General features: G+C 38.4%; 2 protein-coding genes across 3 annotated transcripts in view; one reads left to right on the top strand and one right to left on the bottom strand.

The window, feature by feature from the left end:
* The first annotated feature begins 445 nt into the window (after positions 1 to 445).
* Positions 446 to 15,120, top strand: tspan12 (tetraspanin 12). The gene is made up of 8 exons (XM_079624395.1): positions 446 to 917; positions 1,617 to 1,748; positions 2,908 to 2,990; positions 4,650 to 4,785; positions 9,527 to 9,592; positions 10,950 to 11,057; positions 11,456 to 11,599; positions 13,685 to 15,120. Exons 2-8 carry the CDS (start codon positions 1,683 to 1,685, stop codon positions 13,982 to 13,984), a joined length of 903 nt encoding a protein of 300 aa, XP_079480521.1. The 5' UTR covers positions 446 to 917; positions 1,617 to 1,682; the 3' UTR covers positions 13,985 to 15,120.
* Positions 15,121 to 17,385: 2,265 nt separating this feature from the next.
* kcnd2 (potassium voltage-gated channel, Shal-related subfamily, member 2) overlaps positions 17,386 to 26,132 on the bottom strand; it is a 244,723-nt gene continuing 235,976 nt past the window's right edge. For both annotated transcript variants that reach the window (XM_079624393.1, XM_079624394.1), the window contains 3 exons: positions 25,103 to 25,198; positions 22,923 to 23,164; positions 17,386 to 21,715 (listed from right to left, as the gene is read on the bottom strand). In XM_079624393.1, the coding sequence (XP_079480519.1) occupies positions 21,535 to 21,715; positions 22,923 to 23,164; positions 25,103 to 25,198 (519 nt within the window). In that variant the 3' untranslated portion in view covers positions 17,386 to 21,534. The remainder of the gene's footprint in view (positions 21,716 to 22,922; positions 23,165 to 25,102; positions 25,199 to 26,132) is intronic.

Here is a 26,132-nt window from a genome sequence, read left to right as displayed (position 1 = left end):
AACAAAAAGTGTTTATAAAAAAAACTTGCCAACCTTTAATTTACAACAACAGCAATAATCAACAGCAGCAATATCCGATTTATTCCGCCAAGAACAAATGCAGCATTGTCATTTCCAATATCATGCTAAAAATCTTCAGAGAGTTGTCATGATAGATCTGGAATATCCACTTAACTGAGAAATAAATAGCCTATTACTACATGTTCAATAGTTAGTAAAACTTATAGCTTCTTGAAGCAACAACTGATATGATATGTTGATATCTGAACAACATAGAATTCACTGGCAAAAATGTTGCATTCACTACTGCTTATAATGCTGTATAGAGTATATAGTATTAACACAGACATTAGTTGTTGTTAAATCGGCTTGCCATAATCGGGATGACCCAGAGTTTGCCTTTAGGACCCGGAGGCACCGGCACCGCTGCTCCGGATGACACTTTAGAGTGAAAGTCTATTACATGCAGAAGTTAAACACTTGTGGAAAGGCGAGGTGCACACAGCTGGTCCTGAATGGAGCATATAACGCCAGGAATGACAGTAGCAGTGAATGGATCGCAGCGAACACGCCCGACTGTTGCGCGCAGCTCCGTCAGGAATATCAATATGATTTTACACTGCAGGCGCAACTAAGTTTGAGGAGTTTCCAACAACTTCATGCTGGACAAAATATAAAGGGGTTGTCTGTGCAGTACTTTCCAAACTTCTTTTTCTTGTTCTCTTTTGAAGACTTTTTTCTTTTTTGGTTTAGAAAAGTGATCCAGGTTAAATTAAGCACCCTCCAAGAAGAGAAAGTTGCAACCTGTTGGTCTTTTTAAAATCACATGTTGCTCTTTAAACCTCTTACGGATATTTACAACATTATATCAAGACATTCTGGATGCGCACTGAACACGCACAAGGACTTATGACATGGTAGGATTTCATAAACCTCCCTAAAAACACCTTCAATAGCCTATGATTTACTGGTCCCCCAGCCTGTCAAGTGGTCTTCAGATAGTTTTAGCTGGTTTGAGATGCTCTTAGCTGGTCTATGATGGTCTCCCAGCCTGACCAAGCTGGCATTCAGAATCAGAAAAAGTTGAATTGCCAATTTCGGTGACAGGATAAGCTTCCAGTAAACAGAGACAACAGTGCATAGATAATAAAAAAATAATAAAAAGATATATGTGGATAAGACATACATATACAAAATAGACATTTGTATGTGCAGGTGTGCTATATACAAATAGAATAGAGTAGAATTAACAGGGAATGGAATAAAAAAGGTAAAGTATTGTCAAATACATATAAGTGATATTGCATTTAATGATCATTGCACAGTGGGGAGAACATTTAACTGTTTGTGATGTAGATTGCATGGGGGAAGAAACTTTACTTTGGTGGTTTAAGATGGTCTCCCCAGCTGGCCTTGGGTGGTTAGATGGCCTTTGTAGGTGGTTTGAGATGGTCTCCAGGTATAAAGGTAGTTTTGCAGGTTGTAATGTGTTGAGGAGGCCAAAACCCATTTATAACCAACCAAGAGCCCAGCCTTACCAGGCTATGAGACCAACAAAGTTCATCTTGCCACTCAAGAAAGCAGTATGTGATTGTTAATTGTTGTTTTCTCCTCAGCGGTTATGGTGCCTTGGTGGCAGAAGTTAAAATGAGGTCTTTTGGCGAGCAGTTGGTGTGCTTAGAATGGCCCGGGAGGATTCGGTGAAATGTCTGCGCTGTCTGCTCTACGCGCTCAACTTTCTCTTCTGGGTAAGACGAGTCCAAGTCGGAGCAGGTGGCCGAGCGAGCGCTCACGTTACATGGCACGGTGCTGCTGTGCGCTCTCCAAGACGCGCAACAGCCACTCTCTCGCCAACACACGCGCAATCTGTGTTCCCTCCCTCCCCATCCTATGTTATCTTTATGTAGAGGACAGCCTGAATCCCAGCTATGCTCGAATGGCACACAGATCACATTCTGCTGCGGCCGCTATTTTTAGGGAATTAAATGCGATAAGCACCAGGGTGTGTTTTTAGACCAAGAATGCCTGCGTAGGGCAAACTAAACCCATGCCACTAATGTTGCTACACGTCAAACATAGCACAGCACCTAAATAAGTTTCCAAGCCAACAATGGACACAAACATAATCCATGTTTTTAATATTCAGAGGCCCCAAAGACAACTAAAATGCATGAACTGTACTGGATTGCATTATCAAACCAAGTGGCATCTGTAAGAAAAGTGTGCCAGACTGTCTCTCAGAACTATAATTTCACTTTTCTGAGCCAATTGTATGATTACCAACTGATCCAAAAGTGATTGATGTATCCAGTCACTGTAGTTCATGGTGTCCCACTAACATTTGGCAGCCAGAAAGTGTCTAAATACTTTTATTCTAATATTCAAATAATTATACCAAAAGTTATTTGTTTTTATCAAACCATAATATATGAGGGAAGAACAAAACACTAACCTTGGTATTTATTTATCTGCCAAATTTATTGGGCAAAAAGACAAACTACAGCTACATGTTTTATTTTTTCATAGAAAAACAAACAGCTCACAGGAAAAAGCATACATTGACTACAACATAATCAGTTATTAATTCATATTTTGTTTTCTTCTCTTGTTTTTGCATGCGTTTATCATTTCTTTTTCTGACAGCCTAGCCAAAAATTATATCTGCACAATTTGACAACATGTTTCATTGTGTTATCACAAATAAAAAAATAGACTTCAAGCACAACTGCGCAATATGCATACAAAATCGTTAACACTTTTTGAATAATATTTGGATAAAGGGTGAAGATGTAGATTTTCATATAGGCCGGACATCACTTTTGACCACTACGGTACTGTAAATGATATCTTCAAAATTGGATGTTTAAGTGTGGCTTAAGTGCTGTGTTTTCTTCTCATTTTTCCAAGCTTATGGCCCTGTGTGTGCTGGGAGTGTCCGCCTGCCTCAGGGATCAGCTGAACAATGTGCTCACCTTAACCGCAGACACCAGGTGAGACGCAGCCGATGGACAGGTGTGAGCCGTAAAATCCTTTCATTTGGGGCAGCGGTCCATGTAAAGGTCTAATTTACTGTTTTTCAGCCGGTCTGGATCAAATTGCCTCAAGCTTATGAATTAATTACAAGCATGAATGAGGTGTGCAATTCTGGAGAATAAATCAGATAAATGCATTAAGTTGCCAGTTGAGACAGGGCCTGGGTTGAGAACCAGTCATTTGTGTATGTTTTTTTTTTTTTTTTTTTTTTTTTATCATCTCAAGCATTAAAAGGAAAACTGCATGAAAAACCCCAAAAGAACCAATATTATCCTGGAGGCAAGTAATTCGTAATTAGTGTTGACAAAAAGCAATTTATCACCAAGATGTGTATTATAATTACTGAGCCCTCTGTGGGCCACATCATGACATGAATGGGAATCAACAGAGAGAAAATTGTTAAAACCTGATTGTACACAACAAATAGGTTTACCAGAGTTGCGTTGCAAGTCACATGCTGAGTCAGCCCTCCTATGATGACTAAAAATCTCATCTCTGCAGAATGAAACATAATAGGATATCAACTAGAATAGAACGTTTCAGACTTATACAGATGTGTGCATTTGTGTGATCTTTAGTTAGATATTGACCTCAGGAAATATTCAGTACAAGTTCAGCTTAATCAACAGCCCTAATAGCATAATGTTAAATATGTTGATTTTCATTAAAGCAAAAATAGGTTATGGTGAGGGACTAACAATGGGCCGATTTTTGGAGGGTTTAAAAAGGTGTGAAGCTTTAAAATGTATAAAAACACATATTCTTCTGTTATAACTTCAAACTCTTAAAAGTAAAACAGTTGTTTTAGTATTTTAGGTTCTACAGGGTCAAAAACATCTAAAAATGGCTGTATAATGCATGCCAGGCCAGAAGTTGACGATGTCCCTTTGGAAAGAAACTACGCGCCTATAGACTAAACATTCGCATGATGTCACTGTTTTCACAAATTTGCGTTTTATAGCTTACACGGAGATAACAGTATCGTTCTCAGAAACGAATAGTTATCGTTTTTAGGCCCCCAAAATGTAAATGAACGGCCCAAACGCATTAAAACAGTTTTTAGTTGAAAATGGTGTCATGTAAACAGCCCCTAAAATCATGTTTACATGCATTTTGTTTACAACTTGTGGCTATATTATTGAAATAGTATTTTAATGTTTACAAATTGGCCTCAATTCCATTGTAAGTGTCTCATTGGCACAACAGATTTTAGCTTTTTTTTTAAGAAAAGGAGGGACACATGGAATTTATTTTGTTGCGATTACAACATTATGCCTCATAAGCTGAGCTTAAAGTATTCAGAATCCAGAATATTCCTTTAAACTGTAGCTTTTCCACGTCTTCCTTATTAAAAACATTGTTGCATCTCAGAAAACTGGTGCAAAAGAGAGCCAAACAGAAGTAGAGACAGCAAGAGACAGGAAGAGCGAGAGAGTTTGCATTCCTACAGAGTATAATCACTGTTTATTTGCAACTGGTGTATTACTCAAATATGCTGCCCTATGAGAGAAGGAAGAGGCAAGTGAGCAGGATGGACGGATAAATAAACAAAAAGCCTGCCAAGAAATGACTCTTCCTCTCTCTCTGTCTCTCTCTCTCTCTCTCTCTTTCTCAAGACTGGAGGAGGCAGCCGTTCTCACATACTCCCCCGTCGTCCATCCTGTCGTCATCGCCGTGTGCTGTTTTCTCATCATCGTGGCCATGGTGGGCTACTGCGGCACGCTCAAGTGCAGTCTGCTCCTACTGTCCTGGGTAAGTAGAACTGGGAAGAGAAGAAAACAAAAGACGAGCACAGCAGGAACATTGTGTGGTTTGGAATGCGTGTGGTTTTGTGTACCGAGAATATGTTAAGTTTAGCTGGCACTGACGTTGCTGACCCCAAACACCCTCGAACCAGATTCAAACAAGTCTCGCTTTCTTTATCCACACATCTCTTCTGCGTCTTCACTTCACACACTAGAGGGGAGCAGAGAGAGATGTCACATCCTCAAAGCCATCCTGAACCCATTTTACTTCCATTTTGTACAGTAGTCGAACAAGAGTATGTGAGCCGAGTAATATGTCCGAATTCATATTCATGAAACAGGCGAAAAGTACCCAGATGACCTATTACTTCCGGCGAGAATATGAAGTGCGCACTCGATGGATGCTTTACAATCCCATGAGTCCACGGGAGAGTATGAAGTATAAACATTAATATTTGTAGTAAATTTTTACGAAGACTAACATTTGAGCTTTTTTGGAATAACATGCAATGATTATTCATTCACAATAAGCTGATCAACATGCATTGAGGATGAGAATAAGCAAAACAATTTGCGTCGTCAGTATGTTGATTACAATTGCCCATATTTGCCATGATCTTTTATGATGTGGCAAAATCCGCGCAGGCAGAAAAATTCATGTTAACTAATAATATCACAGCAAGCATAACATCTAATCAAATCCTGATGAATGCCCTTACAGTAAGTCCCAACCAATATTGTTTCTCACTTGGAAATATGTCTTATTATATAAGTTATATGCATTGTGAATGGAGTATCATGTTGTTTTTGAATCTCTGCTACAGATATTTGTGTTCAAATCTAGCATGACACATTATAGCCACAGGAAGTCACTTCTTACCATATTCTCACCTCATAACTACACTGGGATAATACAAGGCAATATATTTCTTATATTAGATGTCATGGTGCAACCCTGCGTCTAGTTATCCGTATCATCAGAATGTGTGTTTCAGGTGATAATAACCTCCTCCGACACTTGTAGAAACTCGCTCTATAGGTTATGGAGGTCGTAAAGCTCTTGCGACTCTGAGACAAAGAGTTAGACAGGAGTAATGTACGAGCGCTGCACTTCACTCAGCATGATAGACTGTCGAGGAGGGCCAAATACAGGCCACATAGTTATATCCATTGTGAGAGATTTCTGTGTGTTTTTTAGACAGATGTGTTTGTGACATTGTGACTTCTGAAATGGCAAGATCTTGACAGGCTGTTAGCACATATAATATAAATGATTTGGGGAGGAAGGAAAATCTACCCTCTATCTGACCCTTATTAAACAGGCTGCTTTTTCTACTTTAAAGAAACAGTCCACCCAAAAATGAAAATACTATGTTGTTCCAAACCCATTTGATGTCGAAACGCAGAGATAGATATTTAACAAAGTATCCAGACTGTTCTTTTTCCCTTAAGTGAAAGTAACATTTATGTAATTTAATTGTTTAATGGTTTTGTGCTAATATATATTTTAATACTAATATTTTCTTATTAATATATTAGTATTTACATAATATGTAATTATATACATACATATATATAAATTAAATAAGAAATATGCATTAAAAAATAAATTTTGACAATGTTCAAGATGCTTACTGCTAATGCAGTGAAATTAGATCAGAACTTAAATTTATTTGTAATTTAGAAAATATAAAAACAAAATGTTTAAATAAAAACATTTAACTAATAATATTTTTTGTTTAATAAAAAATAATCTAAACCAAAATATAACGTACTGAAAACATTAGAATCAAATAACAAAAATAGAAGATTTTTCACTAGAGGTCTCAGACTTTTTTCAATTTGAATCTAAAAAATCTTGATGGTAAATAAGAAATGTTCATGTCTGTGATTTCTAAGCTACCATTTTCCAGCTTCTATGAACATGCTGGACTGTTTTATTTCAAAAGAGCAAGGATAATTCAGTTTTCTATGCAACCGACCCTTTGAAAGGCTGTCATTGTGTAACATTTAGAAGGTCAGCAAATCTATTTTATGATGATGAATCGACAAAATCCCAGCATGAAGGGGGAGGAGAGAGTAAGCAGAGGGCTGTTTTGTGGCTCTCAGTCCCAGGTGTGCGGCGGGCGAGAGGGTGGGGTCCCGTCTGCTGACCCAGACTGAGGACCTGTTTTCTGGGACTCCTTTGCCCATCTCTCCCCCTCCTCCTCCTCTCTCTGGGTCTCCATTCATCTCCTGAGGAGCCTTTCTCCTCTCCTCTCTGCCCCAGTGGGCTTGTGTTACCCAGAGGCTCAGCGACAAACAATATTATCTGGCTGAGATACAATAGGTAAACCAATCCAGGAGGAGAGCGGGAAGACATGAAGAGAGGAGAGGCACTTGGGTTACGTGGTCGCACCATTCACCAGCCGCCCTCTCACTGAGTGCTGCGACCTGGCCGGACACACACATGCACATTAACTCAAACACTCTCACACACTCTTTGTCCTGTCAGAGCAATCAAGAGATCAGGAGAGCAGATAGGAGTTCATCTTGAACGGTGGAATAGATTCAAATTTTCATGAGTTCTTTGTCAATGTGTGAACAAAACTTCCCTGACTTCCTGAAAGCCTGTTGACTGATTTTTATGTGATGACCTAAGGTCATTTCTGCCAGGAAAATCTAAAAGATCTGACCGAGAGACTCTCTTCCGTTCAATGGCACATTAAATGAATGCTTATAGTCCAGCCAATCAGAATCGAGTATTCAGACAGACCATGGTATAATACAATTTAAGTGTTATTACATTACTATTGGTTCAAAAACTTTTTTTGTGTTCAAATTTTACAAAATGTATATTATGAGCGAGTACATCATGAATCCATTTTCCAAACTTATGAATCCATTTTGTCTTATCATGAATCACTATAGTACACCTATATAAGTGTTTATATATTTTATATTCAGATTATTTTAGACCGGTCAGGTCGCCACCACTGCGGATTAGCCCAGTACCCGTGTGACTCGTTATAGACATAAACAAAGAGAAGTAGCTCCGGCTACAATGTTTTTCCCGCAAGACGCATGCAGTTCTGTTTATTAACCACTAGAGCGCCAAAAGTTACAGACTGCAGCTTTAAAGATTTTAAAAAAATAATTTATTACATTTTGGTCATTTAAAACCAACTGCTAAATAATTAAATATCAAAAACTGCTTTTCAAACTCACATTTCATATTTCAAATAAAAAATCTGACATGGACACTCTCATGAATGTTGCTTATATTATAAAAATGTATATATTTCAGGTTGGTCCAGGCATCCAGCTAATGAGTAATTTTTTATTAAATACCTAATATCAGCCAATATGGAAAAATAATTAAAAACATCTGTAACGTTGGCCAATAACCAATATGGTGCACTATGCATCCCTCATCACTTAAAAAAACTAATAGCACATCTTTCCTCTATAAGACACACAATTTGAGGCGTCCAACGTGTCCATAGCATTGTTTGTTCAAATCTCTAACTGTAAGTATACCCAAAAGCACCAGTTTAATGACATTAACAGTAGCCATCTGTCAAAACATTTCTGATATGACTTAATACTAGACTCTAGATTGCATCTAACTCTCGTTCTGTTTGCATGACTAAGTAAAAAAGGGGGTGTTAATCGTTCCGGTCAAAAGGAAATCCATCCATTTCACAGTGTCCTGTTTTCTGTAACAGTACTTGCCAAAAAATGTCTGAGTGTGAAAGAGGAAGAGTAAAACTCTCAACAAATCAATAAACCCAGAGGTCGCTGAGAGAATGTAACCTCTCTTACCCCTGAGAAAAATGTGTGTGTGTTTGCAGATGAGCCAGCTTGTTGGGAACTTCCAGGGGTTACAAGTTCACACTGGACATATTCGAAGGGCAGATATTAGCAGGGAAGGGTGTGTAGAGAAACGGTTGTCTTTTTTTTTGTGTGGTAAGCGTATGACAAACTAGCTGAAATGCTAACACAGGCATAGAAAAGCCACAAATATTTAGATTCTCCCAAATAAACAAGCCGTCAGACGGGGTCTGCTCTCAATGCGGCTCCTAACACTGTCATTCATCTTGATTATCTCTCTCAAAGTGTGTGTTCAACCGAGGGGAACTATGTACGTTAGAGATTTTGAGAAAGACAGAGTGTCTTTGTCTTCAGGAAGGGAGGAGATGAGATGGATGTGTTAGTTTGCCCTAAATGCAAAATCTGTGCATGTGCGAATGCAAAAAACTTTGGAACTTCTGTTCCATCCACCCAAGCATATTGAGCATACTGCATACTACTTTTTAGATATTGGAGACATTAATAAATAAACAATTCAACTAGTATTATGCTACATTGTTATCACTATGTTCTCGTTACGTTTCATATTTAAGTCTTCAAAACAATGATATATATATACACACACATTATACATTTATTTGCAATTGGGTGGATTGTATAATGGTATACAGTGTGCTCTTTTACATATATTGCACCGTATACATCCTGCAAAAAATAGCATGACTATGCTATTCTGAACACAGTCTGTCACAATTGCCACAAACTCCCGAGAGAAAACCTGAGAGACAAAACAGACCTCAGAATCCAGATCCGAACATACATGAACAAGCACACACACTTTGCCCTTATTTCTCTGTCTTATCATCAACACCTTTCTTTCTGGCCTATTGTTTCAGAAGATATTTTTAACCAACCCTTTTCTTTTTTTATGTGTGTGTGTGTGTGTGCATTCCCAGTATTTTGGCAGTCTGATGGTGATATTCTGCGTGGAGCTGGCCAGTGGAGTGTGGACGTATGACGAGGTGCGTGGTGCTATGAATAAACAGAAATGCCTACTCTTCCCTCTCTCACGTCAACAACACGGCCGCCACATGGCCGTTCCCAGGAGAAGACGGAACGAGGATCCGATTTCTGAACCGCCTGCTTACGGTCTAATCTTAACTATTATGACTTCAAAAGCCCGACTCAAGCAGACTTCCTTTTGGGGAGTTAATAAGCAGAGGGTTTTCATGTGCGGGGTTGAGGATGGAGTCATATGTAAATGCTCTAGTTGGCTCTTAAAGCCAGATTAGCATCAGAAACCTTTACAGAAACCTGTCCTGGATCTGTGCAGACTAAAAGATTTGATCAGCAAGGGGAAAAGGGATTGCAGGTAGCATCTGCTTCTGTTAGCCCAGGGATACGAGAGATAAGGCGCACCTCCAGGGGAAGATATCACACACACCTGGCTTTAATCTAGCTTCTCTCACTCAGACATACACAGCTTCTGCTTCAAGATACACTCTTATCACAAACCCCAAAACCTTTGCTGGGTTTGATGGTCCTATTGTGCTGTTGTGGCCTAATGTGACCCTTGTGAGCTTAAGGGCAATGAGTCTGTTTATTCTGCGGCACCTGGCCTGGTTACATGCTATCAGTTGTATCAACAGTGCATCCGTTCCAACTTTCTTCAGCTTAAAGTAAACATGAAATGGCATTCGCGACCCATTTTATTTCCAAAATGTGACTTATTTCAGAGTGAAACTGGTTTTTGAGAAAAAATCTGTAGAATGAGGCTTAATTTATAAATTAGAATTGGATTGGACTGAGAAAATTGGACATCCCAATAGCATCCATCCATCCATTCGTCCTTAAACTTTATATTTATATGCAGGTTTATGCACCTAACAGTATTTTTAATACTGGGGGAAAAAAAGAAAAAAGAAGGAAATCTTTTTTTTTCAAATAGTTGACTGTGATTTCATGTTGACTTCAATCTATCCTGCTTTAGCAAGTTCTGCTGCCCAAAATAAGAGATGACACTCCTAACCTCCGGGCATTGTGGGTACTGCCCATCATATGAGACATGTCTCATGAGGACTAAATTATAAAATGCCAACTACTATATAAACAACAGATGCATGCACTTGTGAATAGGGGATTTTCATAGCTAGCCAATAAAATGGTCACAAGAGAGCCTAAAATTGGACGTGTGGGCGTGTGGATGGTCCTTTAAACTGCCTGGAAAACACATTGTTTTTGTTATTTAGAAAACGTTGGTAATAACAGTGTAGGGCAATGATTTTTATGTGATTACAAAAATCACAAGGGCTTTTAAAATTGTGAAATGATTTCTCCATGAATATTTCTCCATAACTCCCCCTCTCTCTCTTTCTTCAGCCTATGGTACAGAGGTCTGATATGATAAGTCTAAAGTCACGCATGCCTCATTTTGGCCTGCAGCGCTACCAGTGGCTCACGCATGCCTGGAACTCTTTACAGACTGAGGTGAGGGGACAAAATCATCACCAGTTATTATATATATATTATTTTTTTTAACTTTTTCAACTTTCTTTAGAGTGTAACGTTGCTGTTTGAACATGAAAAAGGTTTGCAAAGTTAGTTATTCTCTATATCCGTAAGGACTGTTTCTGAACTACCTTTTCTTCTCATTTAAATAATTCTCGCCCAAGGCATACGCAAAAAAAGGGGACAATGCCTAGTTGAGTTGCATTAGTAGTTTGTTGAAAGTTGTGGGTGGAGGGACTTCATAGAGGTGCAGCAATGATGTAAAATATGTGAAAAAATAATATGAAAACCTATATGCATGGAATACACAGGCCAATATATGTATACATCAAAAATAGTTCCTTTCACTGAGCGTAGTATGAAAATGTGCCTTACAGTTAAAGTGTTGTGGAGTGATCTACTTCACTGACTGGCTGGAAATGACAGAGATGGAGTGGCCACCTGACTCCTGCTGCTCCAATCAATATCCAGGGTGCGCACGCAACGCCCACTACAATGACCTCAGTGACCTTTACCAGGAGGTGAGCTTGCTTATTTTTTATATTGATTCAACATCTGGAAATAATAAATGTACTCACAAGAGGGGTCTTCTTACAAGTGGTCCAATGGCATTTCATGGCACGTGTCAAGTTATGATGCAACAGCTGAAAATGTTCGTCTGCATTTGTACACAGACACATTTTTTTAAAATATCGCCATGTCTAACCCGGATTGATAACTTTTCTAAATTATTGCTGTGAACCAGTGTTAAACTTATGTTATAGACTTATAATTATATGAAAACAAAACTTGTAAAAGCCACTTTTTGTGATGTCTGTTCAATGATTTACTCATCTGTCACAATAGTGTAATTTCATTTTAATTTGGGGCTTAGCAAATATTGATATGTGGAATAGCATGCGATTAATTTGATTACAAAAGTGAATTGATTGACAGCCCTAATTAAAACGTGACGTTGTAAAAATGAGGCGAGACAGCGGAGAGATTCACTTTCCTGCTGAGCGTGAGTTTAATCAAGCTGTATTGCCAGTGAGTGTTATGAGCGACTCCAGCAGTGCAATTCAAATCAGTCACGTACGCTCAGAGACACACCTGTGTGTGGAGTCCTAAAACACACGGTCGAGGACAAACACAACAGTGTCTCATCCAGCACCCTGCTCTTCAGATGCCCTGCCTGTGACACGTCTGCCACATACTGTTAAGTCTTTTATTCTTATAGACAGAGATTGATAGAACAATAGATAGACAGAGCAATAGATAGAATGTTAGACAGACAGACAGACAGACAGACAGACAGACACACACACTTCCTGTCTCTCCTGGATGACAGAGGAATTACTCCACAGTATAAATCGCTCACTAACAGGAAATAGTTTACCTGCTCTTCTACACTTCAACATAGGAAATACCCCAAAACACGCAGGCACACACGCGAGCGGATGAACGGGTCGCATTGCTCACATATTAGTGTGGCAGCTGTTGTAGGGGAGAGTTACATGAAAACAAACTGTTAAAGCAGAAGTGTGATTTTGTTTCTCACATCCCAGTTAATGTGAAGAGACAACAGTGATCTATTAGAAGTAGGGGTGTAACAATATATCGTGCCACAATATATCGCAATACAAAAATGCAACAATACGTATCGTGGATAGTGACAATATGTATCGTGGATAGTTCACCCAAAATAGAAATTACTGTATAAGAAAAAAAATCATGTTTTCAGAGTTTTAGTGTCAGTACTACATTAAACTACTATATAATGTTGATTATAATGTATAATAATGCAATGGTCAGCTTCAGAATCATGAATATTTTTATTCTGGTGTCACGATTGTCCTTGAATTACAAGCACCAAGTCCAAACCTGTTCATTTAAACCCACAATGTAATATCAAAGTTAGCATTTTAATCAACAGTAATTTTTTTGTTAACCTTTTATCATATGTCTTGGGAGTATCGCAATAATATCGTATCGTGAGTTCAGTATCGTGATATATATCGAATCGTGAAATGAAGGTATCGTTACACCCCTAATTAGAAGGCTTTTTCCCACATTGTTTGTTTTGAATGGCCTGACTGATTGAATTTTGAATATTGAAACAGGAAGTGCAATGAGAGGAAAATGTAAATGGATGGACTGTTTTTATCCATTGGGAATTATTTGGTCATAAGGTAGCCAGACTAATAAAGTAGCTAATGCTAATTTGCTAAAACAATGGCTAAATAGCCAATTGGCTATTGGTAACGTATTCAAAAGTAGGAATTCGCTGATATCAGGGACAATTTTTCTTTGGAATTATGATATTAGAGCTTCATTAAACCAGGAGAGAAATTATTAAAAATGTAATTTACCAGTGTGGAGTGTCCTGGCCAAGATAGGAAGCTAATCAAAGAATAAGTCAAATAAAATAAATAAAATATTTGTAAAAAGTTTTGAACATTTTACAATTTGATAAATCTTCCACCAATACAGATTGACACCGTCAATGACACCGAATTTTCCAACCTTTAGTTAGTTTGAATATTCCAACCCAGAAACATGCATTAAGAAAATGAATAGTCAATTTTGATTTCATGTTGATATGATACTTAATTTGTTTTCAACAGGGTTGTGGTCCCAAGATCTACAGTTTTATCCGGGGCACCAAGCAGTTGCAGGTGTTGAGGTTCTTGGGCGTGTCGATCGGAGTGGCCCAGATCTTAGCCATGACGTTGACTGTGACACTACTATGGGCTCTGTATTATGACCACAAACCACCAGACCCAGCGTCCCAGGATGCTTTAACCCACACGCACAGCCCCGCAGAAGACCCCCTGAAGCCCAGCCACTCACACCCACGAGCGCCTGAGGCCTGGGCCAATGCGCCCGCTAACGGACACACCCAGTTTGAGATGGAGCAGCTTTAGCAGAGACTTGATGGTGACCCATCAGCTGCTTCGACACTAAAGATGATGTTCCTGCCCTCTACTGACACTAAACGGATCGGACAGCAGCGAACTGGACCAGAAAATGGACCTTATGTGGGAGCCTGGATGACAAGATTTAGATGGTGTGAGCGGTTTTATAGAAAACTTTATATGCCTGTGGATAAAGCGGCTTTTGTGGTCATTACATGGAAAGAAGAAGAGGATTTACTGGGTTCTTCCAAAATAAAGCCATTGCCTCTGTCTCTACGGACTTGAGTTCTCTAGAGAGAGGTTTCTGGAATGAACCGTTTTTGCATAAATCTTCCTTCCTCTCAATGGAACGGGCCATCACCACTAAGACTGACCTAGTTGCAAACCACTAAATCGGGTGCACACTTTACGATTTTAGCCACTATTTAGAGAAGAATCAGGAATCGTAAGAGATTTTTCAAGAGAATCTGCAATCTTGTTAGTCCAAATGTAGCACTCTTCACATTATGATCACAATTTACCTCAAGTTTGTTCAGAAAAATTCACAAAATTCCTTCTTTCATTCAAGCTATGACATTCAGACACCAACTTTATTTTTCTTTACTAGCGCAAAGGTTTGTGTGTGGTACTATTTAACATTTGTCTTTGAGCATTCAAATGTATTTAAAGGAAAAGACAAAACAATAACCGCCCGCTTTGGCTTTTACACAAGATCTCACCCGGCTCACATTATGAAATTTGACAAGAAACAGTCATAAAGGACAGAAAAAAACAGCTAGGTCACTGTTTTCCACTCTCTCACGCTCAACACGTGCACACAGACACACACACGTGGACAGAAGCTCAAGTCTTAATGAGATTTTTCAGATGGAATGAAAACGTTGCTCATCGTGAAGATACTAGGATACATTTGTGCGGATTTTCATGTCTTAATTTAACAGCGCCGTGATATGATTCACATGGACTGGTGCACACTAAAGAGTGTTTTAGATCTCAAAAGTAGTATTAATTTTCTATGCAGAAATAGTCTGCACACAGCATAGGTTATAAGAGGGCTAAACTTTGTTGAAGGTTTGAGAAACCTATTATGAAACTTGCATGTGAATCACAGTGCATTAAACACAGATGACATGATGTTATTTGAAGCCAGTGTGAGTGTGTTTGTTCACATCTCAGCCATTATTTATTATGAGTGAGTCAAATTAGCGATTTACGGATGGCCTTAAACCCTTTCAAAGAATATCATAATAACATTTTAGGGAGGCTAAACAGTAATTCTAGAAATTGTAAAAACATTATTAAATGTTTAAGTATAACCACCATTTTTTTTTACTAATATTTACATTTATAAACATTTAAAAGTATTTTTCAAAATAATATATTTTTAAAACTGAATTTTTTCTTCTTCTTTAAAATAATGCCTACTGATAATTCACTTACAATAAATAATCTAAAATCAGTCAATTTCATGTTTTATAACGCTTTCAAATACCCGTTATATTGGGCTAAACTGTGACATTTTAAAGGCCTCAAATTTCATATGACTTTTGTCATAACACCACAAGGTCAAGCATATTTCAACATGTATCTGACACATGATTCACCAATTTCATGCCTAGTAACAACCATAACGCTTCATTTTAAACATTGAAGCATGCAGCAAAGCCTGGTTTCTTACCATGCAGTATACTTCCGGCGAATCAGGCTGATTTTCTGCAGAGCGATTTGTGTTTGTTTGCAAGTTTGAGCATTCCAGAGGTGTCACGCTTAAGTGCTACTGGGTGGAAACACAGGTGGAATTTTTGGCCCCTCTCTGCACTTGATGGAAGACATCCTTGGCTGAGGAGAAGCGCAGGGATTTAGCCCTGCTCTGCTTCATGAATTTTAACAGATGTAAAGCAATGAATAAAACATCTCAATGGAGAGTATACAGAAAGAGTGAGGAAGTAGACACATGGAAATGGAACACTAGAATACTGTATTCTACACTATATCATTCTTACTATTTTTTTAAAATCAGAATATAGGCTATATACAACACTAAACATTTCAAACAGTAGCATGCTAATGTGCCCTTCAAGTGAAGTCCTAAATATCATACTTACAAGTTTCGAGCACATGCATGAATGAGTGAATTCATATTTTCGAGTGGGAAATTTTATTCTCAATGATGCATGTTGCGACTTTGTCAGAGGCGTGTCAAACATGGTGGAAACACTGATATAATAGGCCTACAGATATGTATAATCTGAGATCAGTGGCAGGAATAAAGTTGTAGCAAATGGTGTTAAAGTCGGCATGAAACATAGTTCGTCTTTTCTTTATTGTGATGTAAATCTGAGTGAAACGCTCTCAAACAAGAAAAGGGACTTGATTTTGTTCATTGGGAATTGATTGGATCGTTGCCGTTAGCTATTGCTAAGTCTGCTTCACTTTACCATGTATAAAGTGACAGAAATTAATATTTTTCAACACAGTGAGTTAGGTTTATTATTCACAATATAATCATTTTGGTTTGTTTAGGCTAATTTTGTGTTAGGCTATGTTTACGACTTGAATGTGTGACATAACAAACGCCCGACTCTGAAGTACGAGTTTCACTGGTGTACTTGAGGGAAGCATTCATCTCGGCAAATTTTAGACATTCTATAAAATAGCTTTAGGAAGTTAGCGTTAGCCACCAAACGAATTAAGTTGCTACCAGTTCCCTGTTGCACATTGGACAATTTTGGCAAATAGTCATCCAAGCATACAGAAGAAGTATGCAGAAATAGCATGAACAGTATGATAGTACGCTAATCCACATAGCTTGTGGAGAGCTAGAAATGCTCCTGTCAGCTTCCTCTTTCCCCCACCGCTCATTGCCAGTGCAGGATCTGATTTATGAAACAAAGAGGAGCACACAGGATTGCCGTCATACAAGCTTACAAAAGACTCTCTTGTTGCTAACACCCCCTCTCTATTCATCTCCTGTGTGAGATAGAGACAGACAGGGACCAAAGTCATTTATGGGGGAATCTTTTTTTAAAGGAATTAATGTATTTAAAGAGACTTAGGGGTTGTTTACACGACACCATTTTCAACTAAAAACGGAAAACTTTGTATGCGTTTTGGCCGTTTATTTACACGACAATGGCGTTTTACCGGCCTAAAAACGCAAACTTGAAATCAGGTTTCAATGTTTATGAAAATGATACGTTAACGTCTCTAATGTAAACAACAAAAAGGCTAATTTGTGAAAACGGTGATGTCATGCATTTTACGTGTTCAGTCTACAGTCGCTTAGTGTTTCTTTACAAAGTGACTAGTTTTGCCAACTACTGGCCTGGCATGAACAACACAGCGTTTTTAGAAACGCCATAAAACCCCATATTCAAAATTAGAATATTGTGAAAAGGTTTTCATAAGCTGTAATCATCAAAATTATAACAAATACAGGCTTGAAACATCTCACTTTGCATGTAATGAGTCTATATAATATATTAGTTTCACCTTTTAAGTTGAATTACTGAAATAAATTAACTTTTGCACGATATTTAAATTTTTCGAGTTTCACCTGTATTTAATGTTTAGCTACTTACATCTAACCTTGCAATTGAAGCCTCACTCTGGAATTCGTGCTCGGCCTCAGCTTCTGTGAAAAGTAAAGCCCTCCTTCGTTGATTTGACTGGCCATCAATCTCAAACATTTCAGACATTGACGACCACTGAGGAAGACCATCCTAAAATTTAAACTTTTTGGTTACGGCCCTGCAGACAGAGAAATAAAACCTAAATTTATAACTTAGTCTTCCATGCATCCTCAAGCATGTGTTGGTGTGTGTTCACATACTGTGGTAAATCACTGTCAAAATGTATTACTTTTCAGCCATAGACACCAATTGAGATTGGTGACTTTGTGTCATCCGCCGTTTAGCGTCGGTTCAGATGTACAGAGAGTTTCACACGGACGGTGCTATCATATAGGCAGCCTCCATCCCTCTTTCCTTTCTCCAAGTACAGTAAAAACGAGTCAGCGGGGAAATAAAACCATTAACCTTTCACCTCTCTGCAAAAATAGCGAGGTCACAAACAGACAGCTGCAGCTTGTATGAAGTCTGACTTCAATATCCCCCGGTGTGTGGTGAGGTCCCCCTCCTTCTGCGTCTCTCAGATACGGTCTCTTCCTACAACCGACTTCAAACGTCTCAATTACCCTCGGTGTGATGGGAAATATGCTAATGCGCGGTATCGTTCGCCTGTGGGAGCTCACCACAGCCCTGCGCTGGGCTTGTTCTGAGTGAACTCGGAAAATAGGTGCAATCCCTTGCCTTCCGGCCCTTCTCATCCCTTTGATTCCTGTGTATAAAAGAAAAGCTGAGTGGTCATCGCATTTAGAAAGTTAATGTGTAACGTAATCATGCTAAGTGCCTAGAGTGTGAGACCGCTTCGGTTGGCCGTATTAAAGCAGGTCCCTTTAAATGTACCGCCTGAGAAACTCGTGAAATCGGCAAAATGGAAACTCAAAAGAAAATGCCACTCAGCTAGGAATAGAAACGAGTGAAGACTTGCTAACTTGCTTTTACTATTACTCATAATTATGGTTAGGGATTTGAACAAACCCCTAAATGTAACTATTAGCTAATTTTTGGAGTGCAACTTATTCCAGACGTTTGTGTTATGAATGCAGTCTGAATTTTGAGGGCAGATCATAACTGTATTCTCATGAATGCTCCCTGAAAAAAAGGCCACATTTACAGCAAAATTTTGCTATTTTACAGAGAAAGACTACATTGCTTTTAGCAGTTTGCTAGCATATCAATGCTAACAACAAAGCTAACAGCCTATAGTCTAATGTTTTAACTGAAAGCAACTTGCACTGACATATCTTAAAATATGTCACTGCCATTGTTTTGTCTCAAGATGTTTTTTTCTAAGGCACTTTATTAAAGCAACTTAAATGTCCTAATTGAACGAAGGCCTAATCCTGGCGTAATCTAAGCCCTGTCTGAAACCAGTCAATACAGTTGTAATGAAGTATTAAATATTATAAGATGGAAATGTGCGCTTCCACGATGAACTAAGATTAATAAAATAATCACAACACCATTGTAATTTTTTATCTGTATTTTAATAGGACAATTAATTAATTCTATTTATTCATAGACACTGCACCGGACTAAACAACTGCTTTGTATTTTTTTCCATTGTTTTTCAATATGTCATATTTTAATGTCCATAACACAAGCTGTAACAAATTCCAAAGGACCATCGTCACCTGGTAGTCATTTAAATGTACATTATATCACAAACAGGAAGTCTGTTTTAAAAGTCCCCTGTGGATCCTGAAAAAAGAAGAAAAGAAAAAACCCCACACATGTTCTCTGTGAGTGTGAGCACATGCACTCCGTCAATTCTGTCCTCCAAACAGGAAAAAATAAACTCTTCAAACCTAAACAGATGGTCCAGCCTTTGTCATCGTCGATCCAGAAAAGCAAACTGTGAGACATCAAATTTTCTGTCCATGGAAATTAGGAGAAATGAAGAAACTGTAATAAATTTCACTACACCGAAGAACAAATTTACAGCACAGGTGCACTAGCAACACTCTCGTAGTTTTCTGTTTTCATCTTTTTTTCTTTTCTTTTTTGTGTATTTTACAACTGAAATACATTTATAATATATAATCAACACCATTTGAGTTTTAAAAATATGCATTTGTGAGATTCTATTCCCCAAGTAACCCCTTTAATACAAAGCATATCTTTACAAAAGGAATCTTGTTGCATAAGTTACATGGTAAAGCAAGAATGGGTTCAGGCATTGAGCAGGAGGGCAGTGGTGTGTGTGTGTGTGTGTGTGTGTATTGAGCAAGGTGCAATAAGAGCTCCTCAGCACAACAAATTGCATTGACATTGGTATAAAAATAATCAACATTTTAGACTAATTTCTCACTAACTCCAGACATTAAATGGCAGAGAAGAGATCATTCATATTTCAGGTGCAAATTTGTTTTTAAATAGCCTACTATAATTAATAATAATACATTTTGGATAAATCTCACAGACATATTTCTGCACAATTTTGTGCATTATTTTAATGACAAGTAAGCACCTTACACCCCAAATCTGTCATTACTGTAATGCAAAATATGATATAATTATTACTGTAATGAAATAATTTACATTTTGAAGTATTTTTACAATCGTTATGAAGCATTTCACATTTGTTGTAGTATCTTTAAAAGTACTGTTACATTAACAAATATCCTCACTGAGAATGAGAAATACATGAGAATGTGTAAAGTGTGCTTAATTGTCATTAAAATGTTTTTATTTAATTATTTTTAAACTATTTTATGCAAAATATAATTTATTTTCTTTTCGATTTTGGAGTAAAACATACCTGAACATGATTTTGTGAGATTCACGCTGGGCGGGTTTGGGTGATCAGCTCTAAAACAGCGCTAAGAATCTGATTGGACGATTCTCAAAGTGTCATCACACACAACTTGATGCCATTATCCAGAAATAATAGCAGGACTTGGCGAGGATGTTTGCTGATAAAAGTACATCACTTTAAAGGGAAGGCAAAGAAGGGAAGAAAAAGTTATACCTGAAAAAAAAAGAAGGTTCTGGGCGGATGGCTATGCTCTGGTCCGGGCTGGCCCGTTTTACATGTCCACGACAACATGCACAATAATTTTAAGAAAGATAATAAATAAGCATGTTATTTCTTTTTTTCACAGTTTACTCGCAAAATTTGGAGTATAAAACGGAATGGCTAGTATTTGAGCTCAAGTCCAAAAGCCTCAACTGTCAAATCTATTGAAACACAAAAGGCGTTTCCCTTTCCGTTTAGCTTTTCTTTGTGCCCATCCTCAAAAAGAGAAGTATAACAAACATCCCATCAGGCCAGGCAAGGAGTGAACACAACATGGGTGGGACAGACAGGTATCAACAGGCCAATCTCTCAGAGAGCAACAAAACAGCTGTTTTCACACACTCGTCGGGTTCGAAAGATCAATACTACATAACGAGACAAATTATTGACAAGTAAAACGCACATTCTGACAGAGAGAGCCAAACCTTATTGCTCATGCCGAATTGGAAAAAGACAAAGACTTACGCAAATCATGCAAGAGATCGGTCTCGATCACACGCGCACAAAAGCATCCGACCGCACACCCTAGTAGAGCCCAGCTTTACTTTTTTTAGTATCAAAAGTGTGTGTAGAGCTGTCTAAAAGCTTGTAAAATCCCGCCCCTGCTGGTACACTCCTTATTCGTCCCAAATATCTCGCAATTCCATCAAATTGAAGACAACGAATTCAAAGACACACAATACTGAAAAATCATAGAAGTGGTAACAACCATAATGGTCGTTGTTTTCCTCACATGACGTATGGGCCTTAGAGGTTGAGCTGATGGAGCTCTGGACGGGAGCTGATTAAAAAAAGGTCCAGCTACGGCCCATCCTGCTGCAATGCCTCCTCCACTACTCTAGGGGGCTCCACCAATCCTTTACGCTGCAGCGTCCACTCGCCAAAAAATGGAAAAAAGAAAGGATAGTGGTCATGGTCTATAACGCTGACACTCTGACGATGTTGCTTTGCAAGAAGTCGGGACAGTTGCCCAGAGCTCCGCTCTCGGGAGTGGTCACGGGCGGGGTAGGCATGCTGATGACAGCGGCAGTGATGTAGGACTGCTCTTCCGAGTTCAGGGGTACCGTCTCCTCGAACTTGGCATTGAGACTGGAGCGGCTGGATTGGAAGAGAGAGGAAGAGAGGGAGGGTGAGAATACAATCCAGCTGATGGGCACATTCCCCCAGCTGTTGGAGGGAATCATGATAGCGTTCCCAGAGATATATCCTGGCATATGGGGAGTGTCACAACCGGAGCTTTACAGGATTCCAGCAGCGTGAATCACTATGGGAACAATTTCACATACCCAGATCCAAACAGAATCTGCATATTATGCACTACACATTACATACTATGCGTTAACTTATGCATGCTAAACCAATAAACGATACACTGCATTCTTTATGCACAAGATGCTATGCTTTACATACTGTATTTTTCTTATTATGTATACTAAATTATATGTAATATGCACAGCATTCTACATTCTTCGAACTAAACACTTTGAACACTGCATACTAACCATTATACACATCACACTATGCATTACACATTGTATTACAAATATTTGCATTAAATACTGCATATTATGCATTACACATTGTATTATACACATTATGTATACTGCATATGTACTAATAACCTTTCTACATCCTATGCACTACATATTGCATACTATATTGCATATTATGCATACTATTCACTATACATACATACGGCTCTATACACTGCTCTATACACTAACTATGCATGGTATACTTAATTTAACATTTGCATATAAATAGTAGGATTACTATTATATTGCACATTATGCATTACGCATTGTATTCTACATATTATACATTCTAAATATATGCACTAATATGCATTCTACATCCTATGTACTACATATTGCATACTATGTTTTGTACACTTTATTCTAAAGATGTACACTTCACATTTACTGTATACTTCATTCCACATTCAACACTGCATACAGTATAATGTGTACATAATAAAACACACAACAGATTGCAGAATTATGGCTTTTTTTGTTATTGCTGTTATTGTTCAAATATTGTACTTGGCAAATAAACATAAACAATATAAATAAACAAACAATGTGCACTAGATCTTCAAGAACTGCTCACCGGCCGGCAAAATACAAAAAAACATACACACCCCTCTAGATAAACCCACCATTTTCATAAAGTCAGTATTATAAACACTTCTAATGAAATAAGACACAGCACGGACTATATATATATTATATTCAGACCACGGCCAATATATCATCATATTCTACTTATGTGTGTGTGTAGGTGTGCATGAGTGCTGTGAGAGCACCTGTTGTTAACCGGTCTCTCTCTGATCTGGATGGTGCTGAGCTCCTGTATGCTCCCCCTGCGGCCGGCGACCATGTTGGAATTGGGGACGTTGAAGCTCTTGCGCTTGTTTCTGCGTGTGCAGCAAGAAGACAGACCGTGCGGAGATGAAGACATCGAGGAAGAACGCGACATGGACGCCTTCGCTAGAGAAACCTCCATACAGCTTGTCTCATAGGTTTGCTCATCCACAAACTCATGATTCTGAAAGAGAAAACGAAACAGGGAGTATTTATCACTTTAAGGATTGATTTTGGTATTTGATTATTATAATAGTGTGGGTAATGATTATTAAACTATAGTATCAAAGATATTAGCAACTTTTATTCTCTAGTTGACTACATTTTTTAATAAGTATGTACTCTTTACTCCAATACATTTGTGATGAGTAGTGCAATTGCTGCATGGCACCTAACTTTTTCTGCAGCAGTATATTTCTGCTACAAAATAAGTGATATCGCCATCTACAGGGCACTGAAGGTACAATATCTTGTGCGTTTTGCCCTTACTCACCCAAACTTGTCAACAAGGCTACTTTATGCGAATGCAAGTGCATTAGCGGGTAGTTGTGAATCGCAGGAGTTTCATAAATGAGATGAGGACATGACTGCAGTCGGTGATGAGGCCGAAACCAGCACGTCCAGTGCAAGTAGGCTTTGAGTCTTTAATTTTACTTAACATTATTTTATTTATCCGTTATATTAAAGAACATTATTGGTTTACTTATGCCCTTTCCGAGCACTTGAGCTTTACTGAGACTTGGGTGTTTGTATGTTTAAGAGGCTGTTGTGTCGACCTTGATTCATTGCAATTTTGAGGTCTTAATTTGAGTTTTATTTTGATTTTAGAAAATAAATGTGTCATTGCTTTCCCCACAAATCAACTGTTTCTTGTTTTTCACTGGCATATCTCTGAGGCGATGAGGACCAGTGCATCTTTGAGCCTACATTCAGTATGATCAAAATACTTAAGTGCTGTTAAAATATGGCACTCTAAGACTTTTTATGATTTTAGTGCTTTGTCTAAATTCTCATTAGTTTCAGTAATTGCTGACAAGAACTTAAAGAATAATGGTAAATCTCAAATCCCTTTGTCGCTAAAACAAATATTGCACAAGCATTTAATAATGTGAGCCAGTCAAAACAAAGATCAGAGGGTGTCCTTGAATCCAGATTTACTGTTTTGGCTGTTTCTCAAACAGTCCTGCATCCTCAGCAGGACACTGGAATTTTCCTTTCAAATGTCTCAAGTCTACAGCCCTAGGAAAGCAAGAATGGGTCACAGTATGTTCTCTAGACGGCCATGAGTCTAGCTGGCAGGGGACAACAGTGGCTGTCATTTTCATGCCAGTGCCTGACTAATGATTTCGCTTGAGAGAAAAACTGCACTCACTTGTGGCAAACCCACAAGGGTGCAGATGAAGTCAGGCACTGGTTGTTAAATGTTATGAAAATGAAACTTCTATCCACTTTCACCCTCATTTTTCCCCTCTGCCAGAGCTCTCAAATCATGTTTTATTCAAATATGGTATACGAAGAAGCATCGTGCCACGTTTAATGTCAATTATGCCAATAAGCAAAGCTTATCATGTCATAACCGATCACGTCAACTAATAACAACTCAAATTTCAGTCTGTTAACACAACGTTATTTTATAGAAAACTTGGCCTTTTTAAGAAAAACCTGGAAAATAGCACTTATACTTGGGAAATAAGTTGAATTAAATATTTGTATGTACTTTACACAATACTTTTAAGCATTTTTTGTAACTCTACAGTGTCTGTTCTTGCACCTGGGATAATATGCCAAACTTCTCCTTTTGTGATCCTATGAGGAAAGAAAGTCATACAGGATTGAAACAATGTGAAGTGGAATAAATGATAACATAATTTTCATTTCCACTTTAAATACAGTCAATACAGACACCTGTCCAGTAGCTATTGAACCTTCTATAAGGTACTAAAAAAACAGCTGAGAAAGAATATAAAATTGTAGAAGAACCTCTTCTCACATTCTTACAGATGTGCTTAGTGTGCCTTTTAGGAGAACTGTGCATCAAAAACATCAAATAATGGCAACGCTGAATTGCTGAGAAAAACTTCCAGTTACTGTATGTGTAAAGGTTTCTCCATAGGTTTCTTACCGTGGTTTTCTCTAAGCAGTGCAGGAGATGGTGATGCTGGGTCTCAAATGTGGGGTTGGTCTTACATACCAAAGCTTGGCCCGCCTGTTTTGATGCCTTTTGGAGAAACAGAAAACACTGCTTATCAACCTGTCAGAGCAGAAAGAAGCTAAGAGAAAACACTAGACCAATGACAGCTAGGCCTGAATTCTCACAATGATCCAGCAACGTTGAGACAATGCTGAGGAACGTTTAACCACTTCATTGTGACAATGGCAGGCGTTAGGTCACTGCCCAGTCCTGTTCTCTCAACATCACCATTTTGATGGACGGCTCTAGGTTCAAAAACAGCGGACAACAGGAACAATAGTATTCTGTGTCTGTAAATGTCTATTCAATTTGTGTATAGATACTAATTATAAAAAACAAAAAAGCAGTATTTGTAAAAGTTTGTCTAAATGAGTGTCTGCTGTATTTGAACCATGACGGCCACCGTACCTAAATTCACTACATCCTTAATGAATCACCATGAAGCAGTGACCAGGCGACTAGAGCAGGGGTGTCCGATCCTGCTCCTGGTGGGCCAATGTCCTGCAGATTGTAACTCCAACCTATCCCAATACCAATCCAATTCTCAAGGCCGCATCCGAAATCGTATTCCCTCAGAGTAGGTACTTCTTTTTGCGTACTTTGCGATGTATGTTCTATATATTATGAATTTAATCCAGGAATGTTGTCATTGTCATGTAATCTACCAGCGTCCCTTCATAAATTCTCTCCTGTGGGATAAAGTGTCCATTAGCATTTCAGAATCGCGCCGGAAGTAGTAAGACATCTGGGAACTTTTCGACTACCGTTTTATGAAATACTGTGAACTCGGACATACTATTATTTTCACATACTGTTTTTCGCCTACTATATAGTAGGGACGTATGTAATTTAGGATGCAGCCAAATTAGCCGGTTTAGGCGTGTTTAATTAGTATAAGAGCTAAATTGTGCAGGATAGTGGCCCTTCAGGAGCAGGACTGGACACCCCTGGACTAGGGCGC

This window comes from Phoxinus phoxinus (genome assembly GCF_949152265.1).
Source record: "Phoxinus phoxinus genome assembly, chromosome: 9".
Lineage (NCBI taxonomy): Eukaryota > Metazoa > Chordata > Actinopteri > Cypriniformes > Leuciscidae > Phoxinus > Phoxinus phoxinus.
Note: the sequence above shows the minus strand (reverse complement) of the source record. Positions and strands in the feature narration are given on the sequence as shown.